The sequence below is a fragment of the Emydura macquarii genome, unplaced genomic scaffold (genome assembly GCF_026122565.2).
Source record: "Emydura macquarii macquarii isolate MOO-44397 ecotype Brisbane River unplaced genomic scaffold, CSIRO-AGI_Emac_v2 contig_1477, whole genome shotgun sequence".
Classification (NCBI taxonomy): Eukaryota; Metazoa; Chordata; order Testudines; family Chelidae; genus Emydura; species Emydura macquarii.
The window spans coordinates 9,074,774-9,101,391 of NW_027131614.1; the positions used below are offsets into that span (position 1 = coordinate 9,074,774).

Below are 26,618 nucleotides of genomic sequence, written 5' to 3' on the forward strand. Positions count from 1 at the left end.
AAACATTTCAGCAGTTTCAAACGGTTTTCTTCAACATTTTTCTGTCAAGAAATTTGTCAAAACTGATCCATTTGTTGCCAAAAGTTTCTGTTTTGAGAAACTGGCATTTTCAGATGTGAAAAGTATCATTGAAAAATTCCCAGCCAGCTCTAGTCAGTGCAAGTCTATGGAGACCACAGTAATTTTAACTAAAGGATTTTAACTAATCTATAAAGGTTATTAAAAATAACATGCAGGTTCAAAACTGAAACTTAGACCTAAGTTCGTAGCTATGTAACAGCACCCTGAATTGAGCCTTGAAGTTCCGACACACTGCACCACCTAGTATCTAAAGAGGGACTAACAAACTGATTAACCACTGAAATTTATCCCCTGTTCAGAATGGGGATACACAGAATATTTTATACATGCCTTGTTTTATATTAAAACTGGATCCCGTGTAAATGTTTTGAATTCCTTTACAGACTTGTTGGAAAGGGACAGGTTATTTTAGCATGACTCCCTTATGCAATCCGGTGTTGAGCAGATTACGTATGTTATTCTGTTATAGGTGCACTACAGTGATAGACAAAATGGCAAAGAGTGTATGACCTGTTTGACACTGTCTCCTGGGCAGATGACTTTCCATGGTATCGGAAGCTCCATTGAAGCCAGCCATGACCAGGTATAATATCCTCACCCCACAGACCTTTAATTGCATTGATATCTATTTAATAAGGCCAACTAAGATGTCAGTATTACTAAACCTCCCATTTGCACAAATACTGCTTTAATTATGGCATGTTCTTGCCACCGTTTGCCTATATTGCCATAATAAAACCCTTATTTAACATAAAAGGTGACCCTCAAAGGAGAGAAAATTGTGTTTGTGTCCTCTTTTGCTTCATCAAGAAGTATAAAGAAAACCTGATGGTTTGGTTTTCAAGTAGGTTGTAAGGGGTCTGCTAGGTTTTTTTTTGGTTTTTTGGGGGGGCGGGGGGGGAGGGGGGTTGGGTTAATTATATTAGGTCTTACCTACCCTGATTTTATGGATGACTGGAGAAATAGTGGGATGACAGCATCATAAGTGACAAGAGACTGGCAGCTTTGCAGTTGAGAGGGAAAAGGGGCTTTTAGTCGATCTGGCTAAAACTCAAATGTATTTGTTTGTTTGTATTTAGCTCAAGCTTCTGGCAAACACTCGGGAGAAAAATTTTCTTTGTTAATCATTCCTTCTCCCTTGCCACTTCAGTGGAGAGCTAATGAGAACTTCCATTCTAGTTCTATCGTCCTCCAAAACATCCTGTATAAAAACATGGAAGACAAGACTTGATACTTCAGACATTTTTAATGCAAGAAACAAGTTGAATAAAACCGTAAACCAAACCGCATACTTTTCAGACCTTGGGTTTATCAGAAGAAAACAAAAAAGGGCACAAGCAGTTTTTATTTGCCTTTGCAGGTCACCTTTAAATTGTACTGTGCAGAAATACGTCAGACTCTTTGTCAGCCTAAATATAAGATTCTTTCGGGAGAATTAGGAGAAGTCTGCTTGGCAATGATCAGAATTAGTTATGTTTGGGGAAAAGGTTCAGACACTCTTAGCCATGTTGTAGGTCCAAAAAAAAATTAAATGGAAATGTGTAGGGAACTAGTTGTTAATATAAACTAACCTCTTCAATTATTTATGTGATAGCTTGAGGATTCTTCCTGTTCATAAAGTAGTGACTCACAACTACTTGTTACTTTACTGTAATGGTAAACTATGGTAAATCTCTGAGTGATTCAACAACCATATTCCCCTCAACCTCTCATTTCATCCAGCACATTGTTTATACTGATACTGTTCCAAAATCTCTCAGCTTATCTTTCAGTAAAAACCACTTTTTAACCTAGTTATGTCTCAGATACAATATTTAGACATATCATTTAGACTCTGTAAGGATTTGAGGAGGTCCCTGTCAATTTGGTAACAACTGCATTCTGGGCTACCAGCCATCTTGACCTTGGCGTGGCATTTATTTAGGTGTGGGTATAGCTTGTAAACAAAATCACCTTCTAAATAGAAATCACCTTCAAGTTATCTAAATAATTACATTTTTAAAAAAGCTATGTTCAAATAATGTTACTTAGGTGGTAAAGTCAAGCACTCAGAAGTTAGGCATTGCCAGATTTAATGTTGCTTGTTCAACCTAAATTTGCTTGCCTTGTGTGTCTATTCTGTGCACTGAATTAGACAGAGGTCCTGTGAAAAACAATAATATGTGGTCACATAATTAAAGATTATATCGTAATGCAAATACTGTAGGAGTAGAATTAAGGTTGCCTGGGCAACCATAAAGCTGGCATTCCCTAACATTGTTTGACTTTGCAACTTAAATAATGTTCTTTTACCATAGTGCTTTTGTATGTAAAAACACTTAGGAAATTAAAAGGAAATGTTATGTGCAGCTGTAAGAATGATTTCCCATCATGCAACATCAGCAGGGTTTGAGCCCTGAATCTACAATACAGAGCTCTCCCTCTTGAACTACAGGACTACCTACACAATCTAGCAGCAGGAGAAGGCTGTTATTCCACTGACAGGATGGCCCACTAGGTCCATGGAGTTGTTTGGGGAGCCTGGTTCTCTCTGTCTCTCTCTCTGTCCCTTCAGGTGTTGAGGGAACTCCTCCTCTATGTAGTGCCCCAGAGGTGGGGTTGGGCTACCTGTGATTGAACTAGAAAACTGGAATGGAAGCATTCCCAGCTGCTATCTGAAGAGGCAGAGGAGAATTACTCATTAACAAAGCAAACTTTTCTCCCAATTTTTTATCAGAAGCTTGAGTTAAGTAATTTAACATAAATGAACAAAATTAGAGCTTTAAACAGTCTGATTAAAAATCTCTTTCTCCTCTCATTCCTTTTTGTCCTGATATGATTGTAGTGGATCAGTTACACTTTCATCATAATGGGTTTACATAGTGTCAACAGATATTTTGGATTTAGCAAAAATAAGGAAAGGAGCTACTTACTGTACATTTGTTAGTATGAAGGATCTCAGTTTTATATTTGAAATGAAGCCGTAAAAGGTACCAGTTCACAATAAAAATGAAATTCTTGAAAATCCTGTCTCAACCCATATTTGCTGTTTCTTATACATCACATTAGTTCTGATGGTCTGGATCCTCAACTGGTGTAAATCAGCACAGGTCATTTGATTTTTAATAGAGGTATTCTAATTTACACTAGCTGAGGATCTGGCCTGGGGTGCTTTTAGGATTTCCCAGCTTTCTTCCACACTTGTGGAGTTTAATACTTCTTCCTTTCACAACTTACTAGATTTCTTAATTTTGCCAAATTTTCATTTCTAAAACCTAAATCCTATAAATTCAGGTTACATATCGTGGAAACTAACCTAGAGAGAGAATGGAATAGTTCCTCTGGAGAAGTGATGGAACCCATCATATAATATATATAAAACTACAGTATACTGGCAACTAGCACTAGCAATAACCATACTCTAGCAGAAGGTTGGACTACTTGACCTAATACATCCATCTCTTCATTTATTACCCTTGCATTGTTATGAGCCACTTCATTAGTCTGGTGAATTTGAGTAGTAGCTCCTGCATCTGATCTGGTCACTTCTTCCTATCAAGAAGTCCAGAATGGAATTTTCTGTGCTACAGTCTACTTTCTGTGTCTACATTGTCTTTTGTAATTTAGGAACATCTTTCATTATGCAGGTCTGAAAGCAGGTTGGTTACCCAGCAAATAGCTGTACAGTTATAATCCACCATGAGTATGTTAACTGTCGAGCAACAGTTTTCCAGTCAATTACTCTTTTCCATTCCCGGTGGTGTGTAGAAGATGCGCACTCTCATTTTTTCTGTTTTTTGTTTCTTGTAAGTGCATTGGAGTTAAACCTTTCTTTATACTGCATGATGGTCTCATCAGAAAAAACAGCTACAGATTACGGCCAGGGAAGTTAGGAAAGACAGTTCACCAGAACCCATCACAAAGCTAGTTAATCCTAGTTATAAAATATTGATGAAAAAATGGAGCATCATATGGCACTGTAGAAGGAATTTGAATTTGCTGCCAAAGTGAAAAATTCTGTATATTTTTGGAGATGTTAGCAATGGGTTCCAAGTTGACTGGGAGTAATATTGAAGTGCTGATCCCCAACCATATTTTGGAGAAATATTTTTTCAGACTTTATAACAACACAGTCAGCTCAGGTAACCTCCATTCCTTGCTCCTTCCAGAATGGTCTGTAATATCTTGTAATGAAGTTAAATTTTTAATCAAACACTGTAATAAAGCATCAGGGGAGGATTTTATCCCTGTGGACGTATTTAAGAGAACATTGATTGGTGGGCACCAGTTTTGGCTAAGCTTTTCTCCAACATTGGTAATACAGGGAGTTTCCCCTCAGATTGGGCTACCAGTATTATTATTCTACTTTATAAAAAAAGGGAAAAGGAAAAATCCAGGGAATTACTGCCCAGTTAGTTTATTGGATGTTGTTTTGACTAGATAGCTTTAGGGCAGATTAGAAGATTTGGCAGAAAAAGGTAAATTATTTGCTAAGGAACAAGCTGGTTTCCAAAGTGGCCACTCCACCACAGATAATTGTTTTTTCTTTGTTATTTGATCTAAATATGTGTCCCGCTAAGTAAGGAAAATGTTATGCAGCTTTTGCTGATCTGAAATTGGCTTTTGATTCTGTTGATAGGGACTGTCTAGGAGGCAAATTAAAGATTGCTGGAATACATTCCCAGTTACCTTTTCATTTCAGAGCTCTTCATAAACATACAGTGGCCAAGATTAGCATAGGCCTGGTTGGGGAATTAACAGATTCCATCCCAGTTACAAAAGTGGTTTGGCAGGGCTGTCTTTTAGCCCCTTTTTGTTTTAATTTTGATATTGATTATGTTGTTTTAGCATTAAAGAGGATCAAGTCTTTCCCCCCTAAAATCATGAATCGCTCTGTGTCCATTTTGTTATATGCAGATGATGTGGTATTGTTATCACAAACACCAGCGGGACTGAAGCATTTATTAAATGTGTTTGATTCATATTGCCAGTGGGAGGGCCTCTTGATAAATTATTCAAAAACTAAAGTAAATGTCTTTAGCTGAAGATGGTGGTTACATAAATGGTGGTTACATAAATGGTGGTTACATCAATATATTGAACAAGTTAGCTCTTTACCTTACCTGGGGTCTGGTTCTCACAAAATGGTGCGTTAGGATCAGCATCTTCAGATAACGAAAGAAAAGGCTTCAAATTCAATGCAAACTATGTTGCGTTTTACCTGGACTCATGGAGGTAACTTAGTTGAACCTGCCCTTAGTGTGTTTGTGTCTAAGGTATATGCTCAAATTTTGTGTGGAGATGGAATGATCCCACAGGACTGGAAGTAATTCAAAACAAATATCTTAGGAAGATTCTTAGTCTCCCAAATAATATCCCAGCTGATTTTCTTGGAGCCGAGGTAGGCCTGGGTTCTATTCTGTCTGAAGTACAACATCACAATATTAATATTTGGCTTCGTAGTTTTAGTACACATCCTCAGAATTTGCCTAGAGGAAGAGCTCAGAAGGACTTTCTCATGTAAATGTTGCTGGTTAGAATATATCCAAACTTCCCTGCATTGTATAGTTTCTCAGAATTGGAAATGATTAGATTAAAGTTTAAACATGTGAAATCCATAATCAAGTCAAGAATAGAGGATATTGATAAGCAACAGGATACGGCAGTTGTTTTTATTACAAATATGTCATCTTGGTTTCCTCATGTTTAAAAGACCTATGGGTATGCCAGATATTTAGATAGTTTGTGCAATAACTTGCTAAGAAGGGCTCTCTGTTTTTAGTCCATGCAGATATCTTACTTAGAAGGCCAAAATACTGGCACTGAGAAATGTAACAGGCTCTGTCCATGAGACTCAGAGCAGAAGGAAGACACTATCCCCATTATTTATTACATTATAATCTGTATTGCCAATTGAGGTCAAAATCGCTTTCTGTGTTTTTGTCCCAGATGCCTTTTTCTATAACCTCTTAAAAACTAGAATATTTTTGGGAGATGATAATATATCTATGATTCGACCAGATACCCTGTTTGCATGATCAGCCATTAAAATAAGGGAAAGGCATATACCATGGTGATTGTGACACATCCGTTCTTAGGGTAGCCACCTGAAAATGCCAAGGGCAGGGCAGGCTGTAAAAGGAGAGCAGATTCTCCCAGACCTGGTGGGTGACACTGAAGTCAGACTTCCCAACCAGCCATAAGTAATGCTTCTAATTCCCTACACTGGTCATCAAGAAGCTAAACCAAAATACACACAGCCCCCTTTACTGCCTTTCAGTCTCTGACTCCAATCAGCCGTTTGGTCCAGTAAAGAGATAAGTTATTTAAAACTCTATGCTTTTTACTAAAAAGGTTCTCTAAAGGGTCAGCCACAGTACCAGATCAATATAAGGTTGGATCTTACCCAAAATACCACACTGCCAACCACTCCTTTAGTAACTACAACTAAAGGTTTATTATAAAAGGAAAGAAACAAACTATAAGAGAAATGTTAAATGATTAAAGCAATCACATACATACAAATGATTTGAAAGTTCATACACAGCAGGTTTCCAGTAGAATTGTGGAGTCTACAGGCTTGTATAATCCCTCTGGTATGCATCCAGTACCTAGATGGATCTCAGTCCTTTGTTTCACAGCTTCAGTTGTAGATGAGTTGATTCAGAGGTAGGTGAAGGCTGAAGACTAAAGATAAAATGGTTGAGGATGTGGTGCAGCTGCCTTTTGTGTCCTTTGGCCTTTGCCATGCTGCTTGTGGAAATTTACAGCAATAAGATGGAGCCCAAGGTCACATGAGTAAGTCCTGGTGACTCATAAGATGTAGTCCCTGGGTTCTTTCCCTGGGCTGATTGTACTTTTGAGTTTCTTAATGGATCATCAAGCAGCTTACTGCTGCTACCGTCCTGTCTGGAGTGTTGCCTAGAAACACAGCACTAGTTGAAATACAGATACATCCATAACTTTCAATACAAATACGATACACACACATAAACAATATCACCATACTTAGCAAATTATAACCTTTCTAATGGTACCTGACATGGTATATTTCATATGAATTATTGTAAATCTTGAAATACTGCTGTTAAATAATATCATAAATGATCCCCCTAATCTAGCCAGCGCCACAGTGATCATATATGGTTTAATGGTCCATGTCCTTTTTAATCTTTATTTATATGTTTTTATTATTGTATAATTCCAGATTTAGTTTTGTTTATTGTAATCCATTTTGGTTTTTTGCTCATTGGCCTAAGGCTAAGTCGCTGTTAATAATAAACTCTTGATTTTATACTGTATTCACTTGAGCAATTTCAGAGTCAAATAAATATTTCTGAAATGGTGGTGAAGCAGCAAAAAAATGTAGATTAGTACTGGTTTACATTGATCACATGATTGGCGTTAGAATGGTATGCATTCTCAACTCCTAGCTGCCACAGCCTACCTCATTTGGTCAAAAGTCAGCTTTGCAGAAATCATTTCCATTCTATTTTTCAAAGGGAAATATTGCAGTTTGTTCCCAGGAGCTATTGTTATTCTGTGTTCACAAATACTAAAAAGGGGATTGTTTCTCTACTACCCTTGCAACCCAGCCTGCGACCCAGCTCCCTTGGTTCTGACATTTCTCCTATATTCAGTTTTGCCAACTCTGATATCAGGAGTTTCCCAATTTATATTTTGTTTTTTTTTAATAGCTTCTCATAATCTCCCAGTATTTGGTAGCAGCCTTGCAAACTTTGGCCCCTTTTCTAAATGCCCACTATTTCCAATAGAACTTATGTCACAGGCTGCCTTCAATTAAGATGGTCACCATTTCCCTATAGAAGTTGTAAGCAGAAGTGAGGCTGCCCTTAGTAAAAATGGCCATCATCCCTCATAGTTTTCTGTAGGACCGAAGCCAGGCTGCTCTGAGGGACGATGATAGTTTCTAGGCTCAATAGTTAGGAAATGAACAGGAAGCTAATAGAAGAGAGGAATGTGGATCATTGGCAGATACTGAGGGGAATTGCAAAGAAATGAGGGGAAGGCAGAAGGAAAACTGGAGGTACAGGGCAATATGTGACATAGGAGGGAAAAAATTGAGGGGTAGGAGAGTATAAGGGAAAATAAGGGGAGGAGGTGCAGAACAACAGACGGGGCAATCCTGAGTGGGGCATGGAGTGTGCGAAGGCAAGAGGATAAGAAAGAAAACTGATAGAGAGGGAAAGAAAAATTGAAAAATCAGAGGAGTTGCAGAAAAGAGCCTCAAAAATGATTTGAGAACCAGAGAAAATGCCTTACAGTGAGAGAATTAAAGAGCTCAATCTACTGAGCATATCAAAAAGAAGATTGAGAGGTGACTTGATCACAGTGAATAAGCACCTGCACGGGAAGAAGGCTCTTTAAATCTGGCAGAGAAAAGCTAAGAATTTTAATAGGGAGGGTGATTAACTATTGGAACAAACTACACAGAAAATGTTGGGTGCTCCAGTCTCTTGAAGTCTTCAAATCAAGACTGTATGCCTTTTTGGAAGATATGCTTTAGCCAGACCCAAGTTATGCTTTAGTCAACCCCAAGTTATTGGACTGAGTACAAGAGTAACTGGGTGAAATTCTGTGGCGTATGATATGCAAGATGTCAGACTAGATGATCTTATGATCCTTTCTGGTGTTAAACTCTGTGAATCTATGAAGACAGCAGCTCCCTCACCTCTTTGTGCACAGTGAATCCTGCATGCCCATATTTTTGTGTGTGCATTATGGGTACAAACAGTGTTTCCAACTCTCATGATTTTCATGTGTGTCTTGTGATATTTGGCATTTTTCTTAATTCTCCAGCTCTGAGAGTCCACTGACTGTGAGAGAATCTCAGCTTTCATTTAAATAAATAAATAATAGTATCCTGGTTTCAGAGAAAAGCCGAAAAGCATGACCTGAATGCACCGTGAAGGCTCAGAGGCCAGGAAACAAATTAAAAGAACTAAACAAATTATTTTAAATAAAATCTCATGGTTTTTAAGAGATCACTCATGATTTTGGAACACTTGTGTTGGAAATACTATGAATGTAAGTCTGAATTTTGAACATGAAATAACTTCATGCACATTGGGGGTGGCCAGCTTCCTCCTAATGGCTCAGGCGGTAGACCAAAGAACAATGCCATGTGTTGTTTTCTTTAAATCTCATTATTTTTAATCCAATCCCATACATTTCGGGGGATTTAATTTATTATTCTAAGGGTTGGCAGTACTGCATATTAGTCTGTTTCTTACAGTATTTCTAGTGTGAAGGGAATGATCCCTCTACAGCAGCCTTAGGCTGTATCCTGGGCTCTGTACTTGCTTTAATCTGACATTAATATCTGTGTTGCATTAGAGCTGACCTACTGATTACATTGAAAAAAAATCATAATCTTATTGTTATCTTATTATTATACTTCATGACACCAAATTTCTAAAAGAGTCCTGTTTGTGTAACAGTTTATATCTTATATAAGCCATCGTTATTGTCAGCTTCATTGTTAGGTTTAAAAATAATAATCAGGACAAGTAGAAGTGGTGCTAATGAGATGGCATTTCTCTCAGAGGGGCAGCAAAAAGGGGTTATGCTATGAAGCAATAGACCATGACCTCGTGCTTCAAAAACAGCTGCTGGAAAGTTCATGTTCTAGCTATATAGATGACTGACAATAATAACAAGCAAATCAGGATGGGGCATGTAACAGGCAGTCAGTGTTTGTCTGTAACACTGTTTGCCCATCCTGCTAGCAGGTGTTAATCCTACTGGGAAAGGGTTAAGTGGGTTATGCAGACTCTTTGAGGTGGGTGGCTCTTTACTCCACCTGCATATAACAGAGACAGGAGTGGCTGTTTTGGAAGAGAGGATCTAGGATGTGGGCTGCACAATCCCAAAGGAGGAACCCTAGGATCATCACAGTCTGGGGGACAAGGTTTGAGTTGACCTCTGTTATCTTATGGTTCATTTCTCTGTTAATAAAGTCAAACCCCAGGAAGGGATAGGTTTGGACTTTATATAGCGCAAGGACTGTATTTATAGAGCATGCTGGGAAATGTAGGCCAGGCTTTGGTTGTCTTGGTTGTCTTGATTTGCAAAATACAAAAGCAATATTTTGACTGTTGCTACCACTGCCAGAGATAATGAATGGCATTAGAAGGAAGCTTATGAGTATGCAAATACATCTTTCTCTTCTCAATTACTTTCCCATCAATTTTCAACCTGACAGAAGAAATTCTTAGATGGCCACAACTCTGCATCCATTTCTATCCAAAATGAATTTTGTTCTGTGACAAAATAAATGTTGTCAAGATTTTTTTTATTCAGATTTACTTCATAATCAGCCTTTTTTAGTTTTGCTGGAACTTGGACATAGCTGAAAATGGAAAAGAAGAAAAGATGAAAATGTTTCAAATTTGTTGCAAAAAAAAAAATAAAATCCTTTCCCTCCTCTCTAATCCTTATCCAAATAACTTCCCCATCACAATCTTTGTTATAAAAAATATATAGCTCATTAGAATTTGTAATGGTGTCTGCTTCCCCTATCTGGTCAGGTCTCTGCTGCCTCAGTTTCCCCAACTTAGCCCTCCAAAAAATGCATGTAGTTCATGGGATACATCCCCTTCTTGGGGTCTGGTTTATTTATTAGCACAGCTCAACACAAATTTTCCAGCCCTGTTCCCCAGACTCAACAAGTGCTTCCAACCAAGCTTCACCAGTCTTTTACAGCCTTCTCAAAGTCAAGACTCCTGCCTGGCCTTTCCCAAAAACCTTTCCTAGCCAAAGTCTCTACTCCTGTTTCCTGTATCTTTGACCAGGGCTTCACCTGACTGGTACAGAGAGCCCTTTCCCAGGTCATTCTCTGACCCTGGGTCTACAGGCAGTGCCAGGCACAGGCAAAGCTGAGCACCCAATACACTTATAGGGCCAGCTCATCCTGTAACAGAATTGTAAAATAGTTTTGACATCTTAGCATCAAACCTATTCTTTTTCTGCAAACTATACCCATTTACACTGACATTCCAGTTATGAGAGTAATTGCACCAGGTTTTAGTTATGCCTACTAGATCATAGTTTGTTATTTAGTACTTTCTGCTTGTCTGCCGTGCTCCTTGCATTTGTGGATAGAAGCTTTAATTCTCTCCTTATTTTTCATCCTCTGGTTTATATTAACTCAATTTCTGTCGTCTTTTTCATGTTGGATGTACATGACAGAGCGTTTGTTGTTCCCTGGCAACAACTAAAGCTTTCCCTGGAGAGCATGAGATCAAGCACATCTATTTGTGCAGAATTTAATTGTTTATTTAATAAAAAAATAAGTTACTAATTACCTTCCAAGTGGGAGCAGACTGTAAACCAACGCAGTGTTGTCTTTTTGACTGTGCAGAGAATTCCAGTGCTCCCATTCAGGGGTTCCCAAACACTTTCATAGTGTGGCCCATATCTTAATAGAGCTACAGAGCCAGATGCAGAGTAGATATGAAATGCCACTATTCTGAGCTGGCAGGGTTTTACTGTTCCCACCAGTGAATGACATGCTGCAGGGCAAATGAGAATCTGGCCCACAGCCCCATGGACTACATCCTCTCCCTTTGAAATAACACTGAATAAACATCCTTGTGGCAGCTAAGTAATTGCTTATATAACACAGTAATATTAATAAATATTAATAAAGTGTTGAATGTATCTTTAGCTGTCCTTCAGTGCAGTATAGCGGATGGAAGTGAGGGGGAGGAGCCAGCAATTTGTAGTTAGCCAGTTCCCCACCAGCAAGTGGTCTGCTCTCCATAGTTTGTAACTGCTGCTCTAATCAGTTTCCAGACTGGTAAGTTTCACTGTTACTGTTCAAATCCATATGGACAGCAGTAAAACTCAAAAGTCGTGTTACTTCTATCCTGCTGCTACTTGGAAAGGCAAGGGGCAGCTGCAGGGACAACACTGAAGAAGCTCAAAAGGGATGGAGACCACTGACGGGCTTAGGAACAAAGACCTCCTCCTCACTAGGAAAGGAGCTAGGAAAGGAAACTCACCCTACTCACAGCATCAAGGAAGCTCTGTGGGATAGAGTGTGATAGAGGCCCTCCTCTGTGACAGCAGCAGGCTGTGGAGGGAGCGGAAGAGACACGAAGCTCTGCAGTTAGAAATGGGTAGAACTTCACATTTATCTGACACCTGCTTAACAAAGGTTGAGAACAAAGATGAAGCCATAAGCAGAATCCACAGATGCCCCTGTACACCCCCCACCATCTTTCCCAGAAGCAAGGATGGGCAAGGGACTCAGCTTCTCATTGGGGAGTTTCCTTTCTACCTTTCTGTGGATGGCACCCTCACTTTAATAGCTACATCTCGAAGACAAAACCTACTAACTAGTGTATAGGCATCTGGTAAATATTTCAAGCATTGTAAATTAAAATTAATGAACCATTAAATACCAGTTCATCTTTTAGAGTATAGGTTCCTCCTTAGGCAAAGTGTGATATCTCTAAAAAGTGGTTGACGCCCGCACTATAATGTTTAGTTTATTATCCACCCAAGCTGCCTGCAGTACCTGCCAGAGCTATTTGTGGCACATTCCAAATGCGAACCAAAGTAATTTAGTATCTGTTCATTGATAACCCGTTTAATCATTTGTCATTTAGAGAAGTTGCTCAACAGGCAAACTGATTTTATAATTGGCATTTAAACACATCACAGCCACCACCTAAAACATACATAGCATTTACATAAGCATTTTGCGTGCTAAAACAACAGTTTGCATACATGCCACATACTGAAGAATTCTGTGACTGCCAGGACAGTCTTTGTCATCCAGTTTTCTCACTTGTTTCTTAGTGAAGTCACTTGACCAACATTACAAGCTTACCTAGTGCAAATAAGGTTACGTAGTTTATTAATTACATAATCATTCTATCATATGCCAGCTGGATCCATGCAGACCAGATAAAAACTGAGGATGAAATCCTAGCCCCGTTTAAGTCAAAGGGAGTTTTGCCATTGACTTCAAAAGACCCAGGACTTAATTGTAAATTTTTTCACACTAGTGCTATGAAAAAGATGTCAGGATTTATTAATAATCACACAGGGACAGCCAAGCTTTGTATAATTTCCATTACAGAAGGACAAAAAACAAAACTAAATCTTTTTTGCTGGGGATAGTTTGTTCAAACACACTTCACTTTTATTCCTAGCACCTGTCTGCTGGAGTGTGTCCCTAATCTCTGCTTGGGAATGGGCAACAGGATGGATCACTTAATGATTACCTATTCTGTTCATTCCCTCTGAAGCACCTGGCATTGGAGACTGTTGGAAGACAGTATCTTGGGCTAGATTGACCATTGGTGACCCAGTATGGCCATTCTCATGTTCTAAAATAAGGGTAGAAAAGTCCTTACAGTTGTCTGAGAAACATGTGCTGTTTTCATCCTGCCTTAGGCCTCTTCTAACCTAAATTCTGGCTCCACCTCCCAACCAAATGCCAATTGTACCATTTTACCAGTTACCTTAGGTTTTCTTTAATCGCTGATTCCTGACTCAAGGTTTCTTCACTTAATCCAAGAAAAGAAGAGAGAATCTCCACATCCTTTTTTCTTGGAAACTCCAGATTACCATAGTCTTCAGAAAGGAACTTTCTGCTGCGCAGGGTCCTTATAAACATGTCAGTACTTTCACCGTTTTACAACCCTTACTGGCTAGCTCAGACCACCATTGGTTACATTCATATAGTAGTGCTTCTGTACCAGCAGGATCCATCAAATTTGCTAAATATAAGAGTAGTTCTAGATTATTTGGCCTACTATAAGACTGGACTAACTGATACCCTTGTTTCTGAACTTGATAAAATGATATCAGCTTCCTAGCACTAAAGCAACTGTGAACCTGAGGCACTGATACAGTGCTACCCATGAGTGGCAGAGCAAAGCAGCTGCAAAAATATGTATATATAAAAACATACAGATATATTTCATTTTAATATTTTCTTAGTTTTTACTTTTACATCTTCAGAGGAAGCTCCTTTGGGCTCTCCTTATGATGGTTTCCTGGAGTTTTTGCTTTGTTTGTTTCTGTCTGTCATGTACAGTTTTTACTTAGCATTTTTTATAGTGGTCAGTTTTTCCTTCTTTTGGGGAAAATAAAGTCTGGTCTACAAAAAACACAGCCAGTTGGCTTAAAATGCTACTTTCAGAAGAAGCTGATGACAGATGAGCAAATACATTGCCTTGTCTGCCTTGTAGAGTATCAAAACACTGTTGGATCTGCTCAGATGTTGCCTGAAGCCATCAGATCATGGGTGGAGGGCCGTAGGGCTTTCCTAGCCTCTCCAACAAGTCTGACACAAAGGTGGATCACAAAGCTTTGAAATAGATTCCAAGGTTGAATGATTGTCCCACTGCCAGTAAGGATTTTGCTTCAAAGCAGTCTAAATTGAATCAGGTTTCAAGTATTGCTGTAAAATCTCAAAGTGTTATGCAGGTGCCAAATATTCAGGTCATTGTGACTTTGAAGCAAGGATTGGCATGTTAAAACACTTTGAGTGGGATTTTCAAAAGCACCTGATTGAGGTAAGAGCATAAGTGTCATTGATTTTAAATGGGACTTTTGATCCTAATATTTTTGGGCATTTTTGAAAATCCCATCCTTCTCTGGAGCTCATCTTGGACTCTGAGGTAGAGTGGCTTCCTCCTCAAAAGGTGCAGAGCAAGGAGTATATCAAGCTTGTCAAACTTTTATGACCATTTCATATATTCTTGACTCCTGTTACAGAACTATAAAATGGTGCCTGTGATAATGCCATGTAGGTGTGGATATCTATCCACATTCACACACAGAAAATTTATATTTACTTACTTTTCACATTTATACTTAAAAATGCCTATTCATAGTTCTAGTTTCCAAAAACTGGGGTATAACATTCCAAGATTGGTTTGCAGCTCTTGATCCTTATGTCAAACTTGCAGTCTAACATTAGGCAACAAAGATGTAGCTGAAGAGGCCTTCATCTCCATCTGAGATTTGAAGGATCTCTTCCTCTGATGAGACTAAGAGGAGGATTTCTGCTGATTTTGTTGTTGCTGTCTTCTCTGAGCATAATAGAATGAAGAACAACAACACAGGTAGTAATGCCTATGATATTTATGCATAGGAGCAGGACTCCTTCTTTTAAAAGGTTGTAACAATGTCAAAGATCTTGTGGTAGACTGTTTCTTTCATCTTTTTCTAAAACTTCATCAGTTTTAACATCGAATAGACCATCTCCATTGAAAGGAAGATCCTCTATTCTAGACTTTGTCTCTAAAGGCTGAGAAGCAGCCCTGAGCCATGGAGAGCTTTGCGGAGAGTTATGGAAGAAACAGCTGATCTGGCTGCAGTGTCTGATGCATCCAAGTATGCTTTAAGTGCATTCTTTGCAACATTCTGACTTTCTTTTATAAGATCATTAGCTAGTTTTCATTGATCTTCTGGAAGATTTTTGGTGAAAACAGAAATCTTTTCCTATAGGTGGAATTGCACTTTGACATGACATGATTGGACACTCTAATATTCAAAGAACATGAAGAGAACAATTTATTTTCTAAAGAATTTAACTTTTTATCCGGAGAATTCTGCATAAAGAATTGGATATAATTTGTCAGCCTTCCTTGAAATTGTCTGACAGTAAAATGGATCGGACTTTACCAATTTAGCTGGTTTCTAGAGTCCTTAAAGTATTGGTAAAGATACTTTGTTTCTTGTAGTGGTGTTGAACGTGCCAAAAACTGGGTGCATGGCTTCTTCCAAAGTCACTGATAGGAACTTTAAAGTTGTGACCATTCTGTCTACCAATTGTCCTCAGAAGGAGATGTTGCTGAAGCAACACCCACATTCTTATCGGGAAAAGAATCACCCTCCAAATCTTGCTCTTGTTGCTGAAATACCACTTGCTGGGATGGATCCTCTTCTTCCTCAGAAAGTTAATCTGGTACCAGGTTAGGGGAACACTGCCTATCTATTCCAAATGTTTAGGATCCAAGTGTCTCGGATCCATAGATCTAGGTTTCCCCTAATCTGGAACTGGGCATCCTGGCTTTTGAGAGTAATAAGGATAAACCAAGATTTGGCCAGTATGCCCATGGCAGCCAAGGTAGCATATGCCAACATTCCCAATCCATTGTATGAGTTCATCTCATTAACCTGATGCATGGGATGTCTCTGAGACCCTGTCTACACTTACCTCTGAGATTCGGCGGCAGTTGACTGGAGTTACGCAAGCGACGCAAAAAACTTGTGTAACTCCTGTCAACTTCTCTGCTTCTCTTCTGCACGCCGTCTTCACTGCACTGCGCCAACGGGAACCGAGTTCCCGTCGACGCAGCGCTACGCCACTTGTGAAGGTGGTCTTAGTACATCAATTTCTGGATTGACTGAGCGGGTCTTCACTTGAACTCTATTTTGTCTCTCCTTCTGGTGCCAGGGAGTGAATGTGCTACAGATAGCACAATGCAAAGGAGAATGTTCTTCCCCACTGCACTTGAGACATCTGGTATGGGCATCTGATGCTGGGAAGACTGTGGGGCATGATGTACATCTTTTAAAGCCTGTTTTCTCATCTTCAGATCCACCATCGACACTGGTACCGAGTCCCGTGAGTGTCTAAAAAGTATCCTAAAAATTTAATCTAACACTAAAACTATGAACTATAAAATAACTATTCTAAAAAGAACAATGAACTGGGAATGCATTTACTCAGAAGTTACGGATCCAAGAGCTCCAGAGAGATCCAGCAGAAGCGCCACATCTCCTTTCATAGCCTTGCCCTCAGAAAGACTCAGATGCCCAAGGAATGATAGGTGGTATATATGTGCACTCTAACAGGCACTTCTGCCAGAGCAGGGGTTCTCACAACAACTCTTGCTGGTGGCCGCTCTGATAATTATTCCTAAAATACTTAATTAAGTGTAGGAAAAACATAAAAATGCACATATACACATCCAAATCATTGTAATTTATTTATATAGTTTGAGAAATGGCATTGGTAAAACTCTTTCAAAAAGAGCAAACAACCATGTACTTCTGGATCTTGTAACTTTTGGAACAGTTCCAGCGAAACTATGTTCAGAACTGTATTCAGTGAACTATTCCTGGCGCTCAAACAGCCTCTGTATACTGCTATTAAAACTAAGCCAAATAGGCCAAGTTTTAATTCAGCACACCTTATGTGTTTCACAGCCCATTTTGCATAGAGTTGTGAATCTTCCTTTATTGACACCTCTGGTATTGATAGCATTGAGGCACTTTTTCACTATGGATTCAACCTCATCAATACTTTTCATTGAAGCCTTGCTGGCAAGTACTTACTTGGTGGGCAAAACAATGAAACAAAAAAAGTTAGGGTGCAGCTTTCCTGGAATGAGATTAGCACCCCTACTCATGCACCTTGCATAGCCACTGTCCCATCAGGTGTCAAACCACACAGATTGTCAAAACTAACACAGCATTCCTTCACTCTTGCCTGAACACATTCAAAAATATGTTTGCCAGTTGGCCTATCACTGAGGCTCACCTGACATAAAACACCTTCAGAAAAACAATGGCGATCACAGTCAAAGAAGGAAACACATACAGTTACTTTGGGATTTCTCATGACATCAAGGCTCACATCTATACACAGCTGTAGAAAGGGCTTGCTGTGACTTTTTCAGCTATTTTGTTTTGTAGAAAATTCACCAGATCTCCTGCGCTCCTCTGTAATGTGTTGTTGCTCCATGGTATATCTCTGAAAAGCATATTTTCTGGTTGTATGGACAGAACAATTGTCTTCAAGACTTTTCCATTGCTGAATGGTTTCCTCGCTTTCCCCAAAAGTAGTGCAAGTTTAAAACTAGTCACCCATACCTGATCCACTTTATTCAAAACATCTCTGAGCCATTGCTGTTGTTTGTTGAGCTCAGTTTATGCATCATTTAACAGTTTACACCTCTGAAATTCACCATGGTAATTCTGTTCAGCTTCCCCTGCATGACTGCTATACTGACATTGCATTTCGTAAATTTTAATTTGAGCAATCTCTCTCTTACAAACAGCGCACACTGCAACTTTCTCAGAAACAGAATTGGATCATTTCAGAAACATAAGAAACTACATTTTCCACAGGTCCTGAAATGTTCGTTTTTCTTCTTTCCATGTTCTTAGCAGCAGGTGGCTCCTCCAAGACCCTCTCTGTATCACATTCAGGGTCATTTTTTGCCACTGATTTTTGAAAAACTTTCTGAAACCCATTTGCGTTTTTAACTCTTTCATCTTTTGCCATGAATGCTCTCAACCTATACCATGCACTGATCCTGTGAATGATGACATTGGCCAATAGCCACATACGGAACTACAGTAGCGTGAGATGTAAACATAGTGATTAGGCAATAAATACGCTTTGTGACTTGAAAGAAAACCATGCCTATATAGTTCAGCTCTGCCTGCACTGTACCTTAATAATTAGAAGGGAGTGAGTGCTCATTATGATTTATGGTGATTACAAGGAAACTTTAATATTTAACATCTCAGCGATTGTTGGGGTGCTTTGGAGGTAGTTGTGACTGCAAATAAATCCACTGGTGGCCACATTTGAGAAATGCTGTACCAGAGGGTTCCACCATCCAAATTGTACTGGTCAGCACATCTCAAGAGTGTGAATATGGAGAGACTATCCTGAAGAACTCTAGTTACAAGTAAGTAACCTTCATTTCATAGTTCTAGATGTTATAAAATTTAAAACAGAAATAATCAAAGGAATAAAAATTCAAAAGTCAGATCAACACCTTCCATTGAGATTGCCCTGTCGACATCAACTTCCCCAACCCAACCATCACACTCCTCAACCTACCTTTTCCCAAAAGTCTGTGAAAATAGAAAGGCATTGCAGTGAAATTGTCAACCTCAAGAGTGAGGACACAGAGCTTTCACAATAACTGGTCCACAAAGCTGGAAGGAAGAGCTCAGGGTGATGACGAACCCCAGCAACTTTAGAGCAAAAGTAAAATACATTTCTTCTAACTAGCTCTTTCCTTAACACAGCAGTAGTAAAAATATCAATATGGAAACATCAAGCCAAACAAAACAAAAAAAAAAAAGCCTGAAAATTAAACTTCTCAGTCATGGCTGATCTCTGTTACTGTTTATATCCCTGCTTGGTTTCTCCTTCTCACCTCTACAGATATTGAGAATCTTAATCTCCTACAACCAATCATATCCTCTATACCAGCACATCACCCGCCAGTGACAATATTGTTCAAACCTCTTGGCCACTCGATATTGATGACTGAAGAGTAGCAACTGGATACCAAAGTAGTGACTTCCAGGGCAGGCTAGAAGGGCTATTTAACTTATTATACTATCTTCAGATAGAATCCCCCTCCACTTCCATCCATACACACCAAATGCCTTTTCCCTACAAATAATTTTTCATGTCCCCATGTCCACCATAGCTGAAAAATTTAATCCCTCAGCGTTAGTCTCATCTTCAGCTGTCTGTGAGAGAATTCTTCATTCACTTTTGTACTTTTAAATCATGTTGTATGGGTATGTTCAGGAAGGCAGGAGACCTGGCTCCTCTCAGTGTGGGTAATGTAGAGTTTTTCCCAAAAGCTGTTCAATCTTTCAAATAGTTTAGGCCAAGTAAAAATTACGTAGAATGTACAATATACCAGAGTTATTTATATTATGTGTTATACGTGCACATGAGGCGGACCATCCTTTAAATATGCCACCTTAAGCCCTACTTTCACTCCTAGTGAGCATATTTCAATCTTGTACAAGAGCAGCTGAAGCTTTATTGACTTTTCAGCCTTTCACCTGTACATCTTGTTAAACATTTGTAAATAATACAGTAGGTTGTTTGACTGCAACCAGATAAAGGCACATCCACTTAAATGGGACAAGTGTTGCAGAACAAATTCAATGCAATGTAGTTTAATTATCCTGAGCAATTAATATACGCTTGGCACGTTCATTTAAATAAGAAGCACACCTGTTGCTTGCAAGGGCTGCAGTTCCAGTAGTTTGATGATTGGGAGCATAAACTTCCAATTGTGTGGGCCCATGTAGCCATCAGTTCAATTTAAGGCTGTTAAACAAATCATTCTGACCTTAATAAGGTTCCTAAATGTTTAACACTCTTTTTAAATAGTTAATGCAGTAAACTATTCCCAGCACAATATACTTGTATAAGTTTTTTATTTGAAATGATCATTAAATTGTAATGTTTAGCCCTATACCAGATTATATCCCAGATACCACCAAAAACACCACAGGGAATAATTTGACCAGCTGGTGTACCTGCTGCTCTTGATCAGGCTGAAGAGCCTTCCCTACAGGTACTGGTTTGTAGCCTTCTGGTGCCAAGGCCTGTGGTCTGAGTTGTGGATCCAGGGAGCGTGGGGTGATGAGCATCACTTGTCCCCTTTAGGCCTTCAGCAGGTTAGTGTTATGCACTTGAGTAGACTTCCTTTTCCTGTGTTGCCGTATCTCGTAATCAACCTCCCATACTCGTTTCACCTCCTCAACGGAGCTTTGTGGTAGAGCTGGCTACTGTAGAACCTACACAGGTGTACCCTCGAAAGCTTGTCTCTCTCACCAACAGAAGTTGGTTCATTGAAAGATATTATCTCACCGACCTTGTCTCCCTTATATCCTGGGACCAACACAGCTACAACAACTTTGCCTATACCACATTGTCAATTATGAGGGAACACTTCTGTGCCTTTCTGAAGCCCTATTGATAGCAGTGGGACTCTGCATAGGTGCACCAGTCCATCAATGCAGATAATAATGCAGGATCAGGGGCTTGGTTTCCATGGTATGTCAGTTAACAGGACTATACCTCAAAATAAATAAGCAAATTAATTAATTTCTATGAGAATGTGTCCATTTTTGTGCATGAGATGTTTGTGAGTGACAATCATTAAACTTAATAGAGCAGAAAAACCAGGAAGGACCAGTTGAAATAATTTTCTAAACTCCATAATCATTGTATAAGAAGGTGTGGACTTAAACGGGAGCTAGGCAAAAGAGAAAGGGGCATTGTCTGGACAGTAGTGGCTCCAAAGCTGTTTTGGGGAGATTGGCTTCACAAATGATGAATGTAATAATCTTTCACTTCTTGAAATCTTGGTTTTAAAAGATAGTGTAGGAGAACTGAGGAAAGTTTGATGGATTCATTCTAATTCCTAGTGGGCATTGTCCCCATCACATCTCCGCTGCACAGAAAACACCATATGGCAGGATTAGTAGCTATTGTCTGTGAGCCAGTTGCTACAATATTAAGGGTTATTTCAGTTCAAGACTGAGGTGCATTGGCATAACTATGAAGGAAAGCTGCACCTCATATAAAACTTTCTCTTTGGGCCTCATTTGCCCTTGCAGAACAAAAAGTATGAACATCTAAAATGTCTGATAGCATGCCAGGGAGGATTGCACAATTGAGCTATGCTGAAGTATTTTGAGAATTTTAGCAAAAATTTATAGTTTTGTGACCATAAATTAAAGAAACTAAATCCTGTGATGTGTGGAACTCTTAGCTAACTAACACTTTCAAAAGCTTCTAACCAATAATCTTCACTAGAAAGTTGTCTATAAAACTGCCAAATGTACTTTAAAGTTTAGAAGCCACTTCTAATGATGGCTTGTTAACTTTATTTAACAAATGCAAACTGCTATAGTTTCTAATGGTTACTTTTTAAAAAAAAACAGGGAGAGTTTACACAATAGAGGTTCTTTTCCTATTCCCAAATTAATTGCTTTGAAATCTCTCACAGATTACATCAATTTCTTACTTGCATTCGTGTCGCAAGATGGCGTCTATTGTATATCATTAGTGATGCATTAAATTACTTGTTTATATTATAAAATCTAAACATACTAGAATCTTTTGTGTTTGTCTTCAAAGATTCCTCTTCTAATAAAGCCCTTCTGAAACAAGTAAAGTTGTCTTTTTTGTTTAGTTAATGCATCAGTGGAGAACCTAAAGATTTGTAGCTTCTAGTGATGCCTCTCCGTGGTTAGTAGAGTGGGAGGAAATTGTTTTTGATAGAATATATATCTCCACTTAAAATAGAAAGTAAGGTTTGAAATTAATCATTTTACATTTAGAGAAGGTAACATCTGAGCAAAAGGAGGCAAAGGACATGATTTTAATATATCCTATTCTCACAAGGTGTTTTGAAGTAGTGTGACTCTGACTTGAAGTAGGAACTACAGTTGCCCCCAAACATTTATATATAGTGAGCTGAGAATGCAAACCTGCTGCTGGACTTGTATTCTTTCTGAGTATTCTGTTCCTTTCCCCATGCCAATTACACATACTAAGTGTCAGGTGCTAAAGGAGCAACATCACATAATGAACATTTTAGTTGAAATTGTAAACAAACTCTGCCATTGGGATAGCTGACTTCATGATTCAATGCAAAAATGTACAGAGTCGTACTGAAAAGGAAGAAATAAAGTATATTACAGTTAACAGCTGGAATGTGGCTGGGGCTCTGCATGGGTGCACAGGGAGGAGGGGAGTAAGGAGACTCCTCATTTAATGGGTTGGGAAGGGGTAGAGCCATAACTCCAAAGGTGCCTTCCGCAGCAGCCTGCAGAACTGCCTTACCATGGAGAGAAGTATGCACCACACTCGTTGTAAGGACTGTAGTAGCAAGGGAGTTACGTTGCCTTGTGGAACTCCTACCAGGTCAGTGTGGCTATCCATCAGCCCCAGAGCAGGCCGGTACCTGATAGACTTTCCAGTACAGCACGTGTCAGTTGTTCAATAAGAGAAATTAATGTGTTAACACATACTTCAGGGCAAGCTGCCTTGCAAAATTGGTCTTTGAGTTTACTTCCCAGGCACAAAATCTACTTGCCTGTCCTCACCATGGTGACAATGAAAATGCTAGTGATATTTACTTGCCTGTCAGAAAAATGACTTGCCTTAAGCCAGGGTTCAAGTCAGATTGTCAAGGCTGTGTTTTATATGAAAGGGTGCCACTGAATGCAAGAAGAGCAAGTTAAGCTTTGCTCTCAGAAGCAGAATATCTTGTGTTGACAAAGGTATGTCCTTCAGAAAAACAAGCCAACAGGTTTGTGAACCTAAGTGGACTGTGGAAATACAGTACCACAACAAGCAATGTGTTAAAATACTATAAGGGGAAAACTAACAAAAAAAGCAATAACATGAAGTGAACAGTATTGAAACTAGTAGAAAAACAGGAAGTATAGAACCTGAGGAAAGTGTAAAAGAACGTAAGGAACATCTGGAGTGAAGGTTTGAACTGGAGAAATAACCTGTAATAAACCCACAATGCTATAGTACAAGGCAATGTGATTAAAATTTGCTGAAGACAACTTGAAAAAGCACTTCGTTTTGGAACAAAGTTATGATTTGATTAAACAAAAATTAATATATTCCTCTCAGACTGAGTGTGTAGGAGAAAATGAGAGGCTTAACAAAAAAAGCCTGATTGCACAGCGTGCAGTTTGTAGTGTTAAGACACTTTCCTTAAGGTGTTGAGACAAGTTGTGTTTCATCAATGGTGTAATGGACAGTGCATACACAATGGGATAATAATAGTATCTAGGTTATTTTGGCACAGAAAATGATTTAATTGAGAAGTTTCAAAAATACACAGAACAGTGACCCAAAGGACAAATGAAAATATATACAGCCCTTGAGGAAAAGGCAAAGGGTCATATTTTCAAAAATGTCCTCTGATTCTGGACATCCAGCTTGAAACCTTGGTCCTGATTTTCAAAAGCACTGAGCACCCACAGCTCTCAGTGTCCTTAGATGTGGGTGCTCAGCACTTCTAAAATTCAGACCCACAGTGTCTCAGTTGGGTACACAAAATAAAAATCCACTTTGAAAATTTGATGTGTGTCCTGATCCTGGAAACACTTACATATGTGTGTAACTTTATGTATGCAAATAGTCCCATTGGACTTAATCAGGACTAGTCTGCAAATATTTACACAGTTACAGGTGCAAACTGAATCAACATAAGCCAGGCTTAAACTTTAAATGTAAAGAATCCACACACAAAGTTGCACTGGGTGGGTTTAACATCATGCCTTTGATTAAACAAGTGCAATTTTTGTTCATAGACTAGGCCTAAGTTCCTTATACAGTGTAACACAGAGACAAAATGCAGTACTACAGTCTTCCATGAGGAAGACTGGGAAACTGCAGATTCCAGCCAATAATATTAATAATTCATACTCTGAATCTCCATCGGGTCACTTTTATTTTCTTCTGATAATTTTTGTTTTTTCATGAGGCAGCTGGTATTGGTATCAACTTGCTTCCAGCTGACCTGAGGAGATTAAAGAGGAAAATTGTGTTCATGGTTTAAAAAAAGACGAGAGGGAAATCATGGAAAGGTAGAGGTAAATTGACTGAAGTCAAAGGGAGGTCACTGCCTGTCACACTTGAGATCAAGTCTATGGAGTAAATTGTTACCCTTAAGAGGCACAAAGCCTCCTTGTGCTTCCCTCAGGGAGGTGTCTCTTTACTAGGACCTCTGTACTCAGAGCTTGATCTTGACCTACGTCATTTACAATTGAATAGTGAGCTACCCACGGGATTGGGAGCCGCTGAAATGGCACATTGTATGGATGGGCCCAACCTTAGCAGCTCTTGTAGATGTACTGGGTTTAGGGACTCTGGAAGCAGGAGTAGTGTCAAACCCCATTTTTCTCCATCAACAAAGAATACAATTGGAACTACAGATGTAAACTCTCAGACCTTTTCTATAGTGCATTTTTGGCTCTGGTGTAGTACTCCAATATAGCTACACTGATTTAGCGATTTCAAGGAGAAGAAAGGACCTTAATGTAGTCTGATCTTCTGCATAACACAGGCCATAGAATTTCATCCAATAATTCCAGCATCAAGCCTAAAACTTCTCATGGAGCTAGAGTATCTTTTTTTTAGAAAGACATCCAGTCTTGATTTAAAGACTTCACATAACTAAGTAAGTTGTTCAAATGGTTAATTATTCTCACTGTTAAAATTTGCACCTTATTTGCACCTAGTCTGAATTTGTGTAGCTTCAGGTTCAATTCATTAGATCCTGTTGTGCTTTTTTGGTCTACTAAATTAAAGAGCCCACTACTATTGGAAATCTTTTCCTCATGTAGATACGTACAGATTGTGATCAAGTCATCTCTCAACCTTGCCTTTAACAAGCTAAATATACTGAGCTTCTTTAGTCTCTCAAAGTAAGAAGTGGGTTTCTGCCCATGAAAGCTTATCCCCAAATAAATTTGTTAAACCCTGTCTACACTTACCTCCAGGATTTGGCGGCAGTCGACGGGAGTTACGCAAGCTATGCAAAAAACTTGTGTAACTCCTGTTGACTTCTCTGCTCCTCTTCTGTGTGCCGTCTTCACTGCACCGACATGAACTATGCCACTTTTGAATGTGGTCTTTGTACGTTGATTTCTGGATCAACTGAGTGGGTCTTCACTGACCACTCAGTCGATCCAGAGAAATCGATCTGACGGCAGCGACTTTGCCGCCGTCCGTGTAGCTGTAGCCTTAGCCTTTAAGGTGCAACAGAACTCTCGTTGTTTTGTTAAAGTAAGGAAAATTTTCCATACTTCATATCATCCTTGTGGGTGTTTTCTGAATCCTTTTCAATTTGTCAATGTCCTTTTTAAAGAGTAGACTTTTTAAAGAGTAGAACTGGACACAGTATTCCAGCAATGGTCTCACTAATGCCTCTGACAGTGATGATAAAACCTCCCCATTTCTACTTGATATTCCCCTGCTTATACTTCCAAGGATCATATTTGCTCTTCTAGCTATGGCATCGCTCTGCAAACACATGTGCAGTTGATTATTCTTGCAAGCTCTGGTGTTGAGGTGCTAGCAGCAGTACAGTTTACTCCAATGAAAGCCCCAGGTTGCACCAGGGTAGTGGGTCAGCATCAGACGTTCGCACTAGTATAGCTATGTCACCATAGATTTCTGGTCTTTGTGGGTGAGAGAACTAAGAACAGAGTGTAGTGAGGATTTATTGCTTATGTTGGAAGTAGAAAATATTTACATTTAAGGTACAAAGATCAACTTACCCTAAAACTACCTTCCTCTGTCATGATCTGTTTCAATTCAGTTGTCGGTAATACGCTTTAAAATTTTAATCATCTGGATTTGTTATGTAATACCCTGATCCTACAAGGTACTGATACTGAATGCAGCTGAGCACCCACTCAGCACTGCTCAGTCAGTGCTTGGCACCTGGCAGGATCATGCCCTAAGTGAGCTCAGCTTTTGTGCTTTAGAAAATATATTTTAATATATTTTTAAAGGATTTTTTTTTGTGCAGGAATGTATTTATTTATTTATGTTCCCTGAATACGTCTGCCTATGTATTTTGCTGTTTGATGTCTTACACATAACTGTCTAAACTGACTTCAGATAACATAAACATTTTAGAAACATTCTGCATCCTGATCCTGCAAGCACCTACATATGGGAGCAACATTACGCTTCTGAGTGATCCCACTGAAAAAGATCAATTGATCATTTCAGCTGCATGCCAAAATTCTTTCAC

The 26,618-nt window shown here is 39.1% G+C and overlaps 1 protein-coding gene across 5 annotated transcripts in view; it reads left to right on the plus strand.

The window, feature by feature from the left end:
- STAU2 (staufen double-stranded RNA binding protein 2) overlaps positions 1 to 26,618 on the plus strand; it is a 234,776-nt gene that overhangs the window by 156,809 nt on the left and 51,349 nt on the right. For 4 of the 5 annotated variants that reach the window (XM_067553611.1, XM_067553612.1, XM_067553615.1 and 1 more), the window contains exon 13: positions 551 to 664. The exons of the other annotated variant lie outside the window; for it this stretch is intronic. In XM_067553611.1, the coding sequence (XP_067409712.1) occupies positions 551 to 664 (114 nt within the window). The remainder of the gene's footprint in view (positions 1 to 550; positions 665 to 26,618) is intronic. 5 annotated transcript variants of the gene reach the window in all.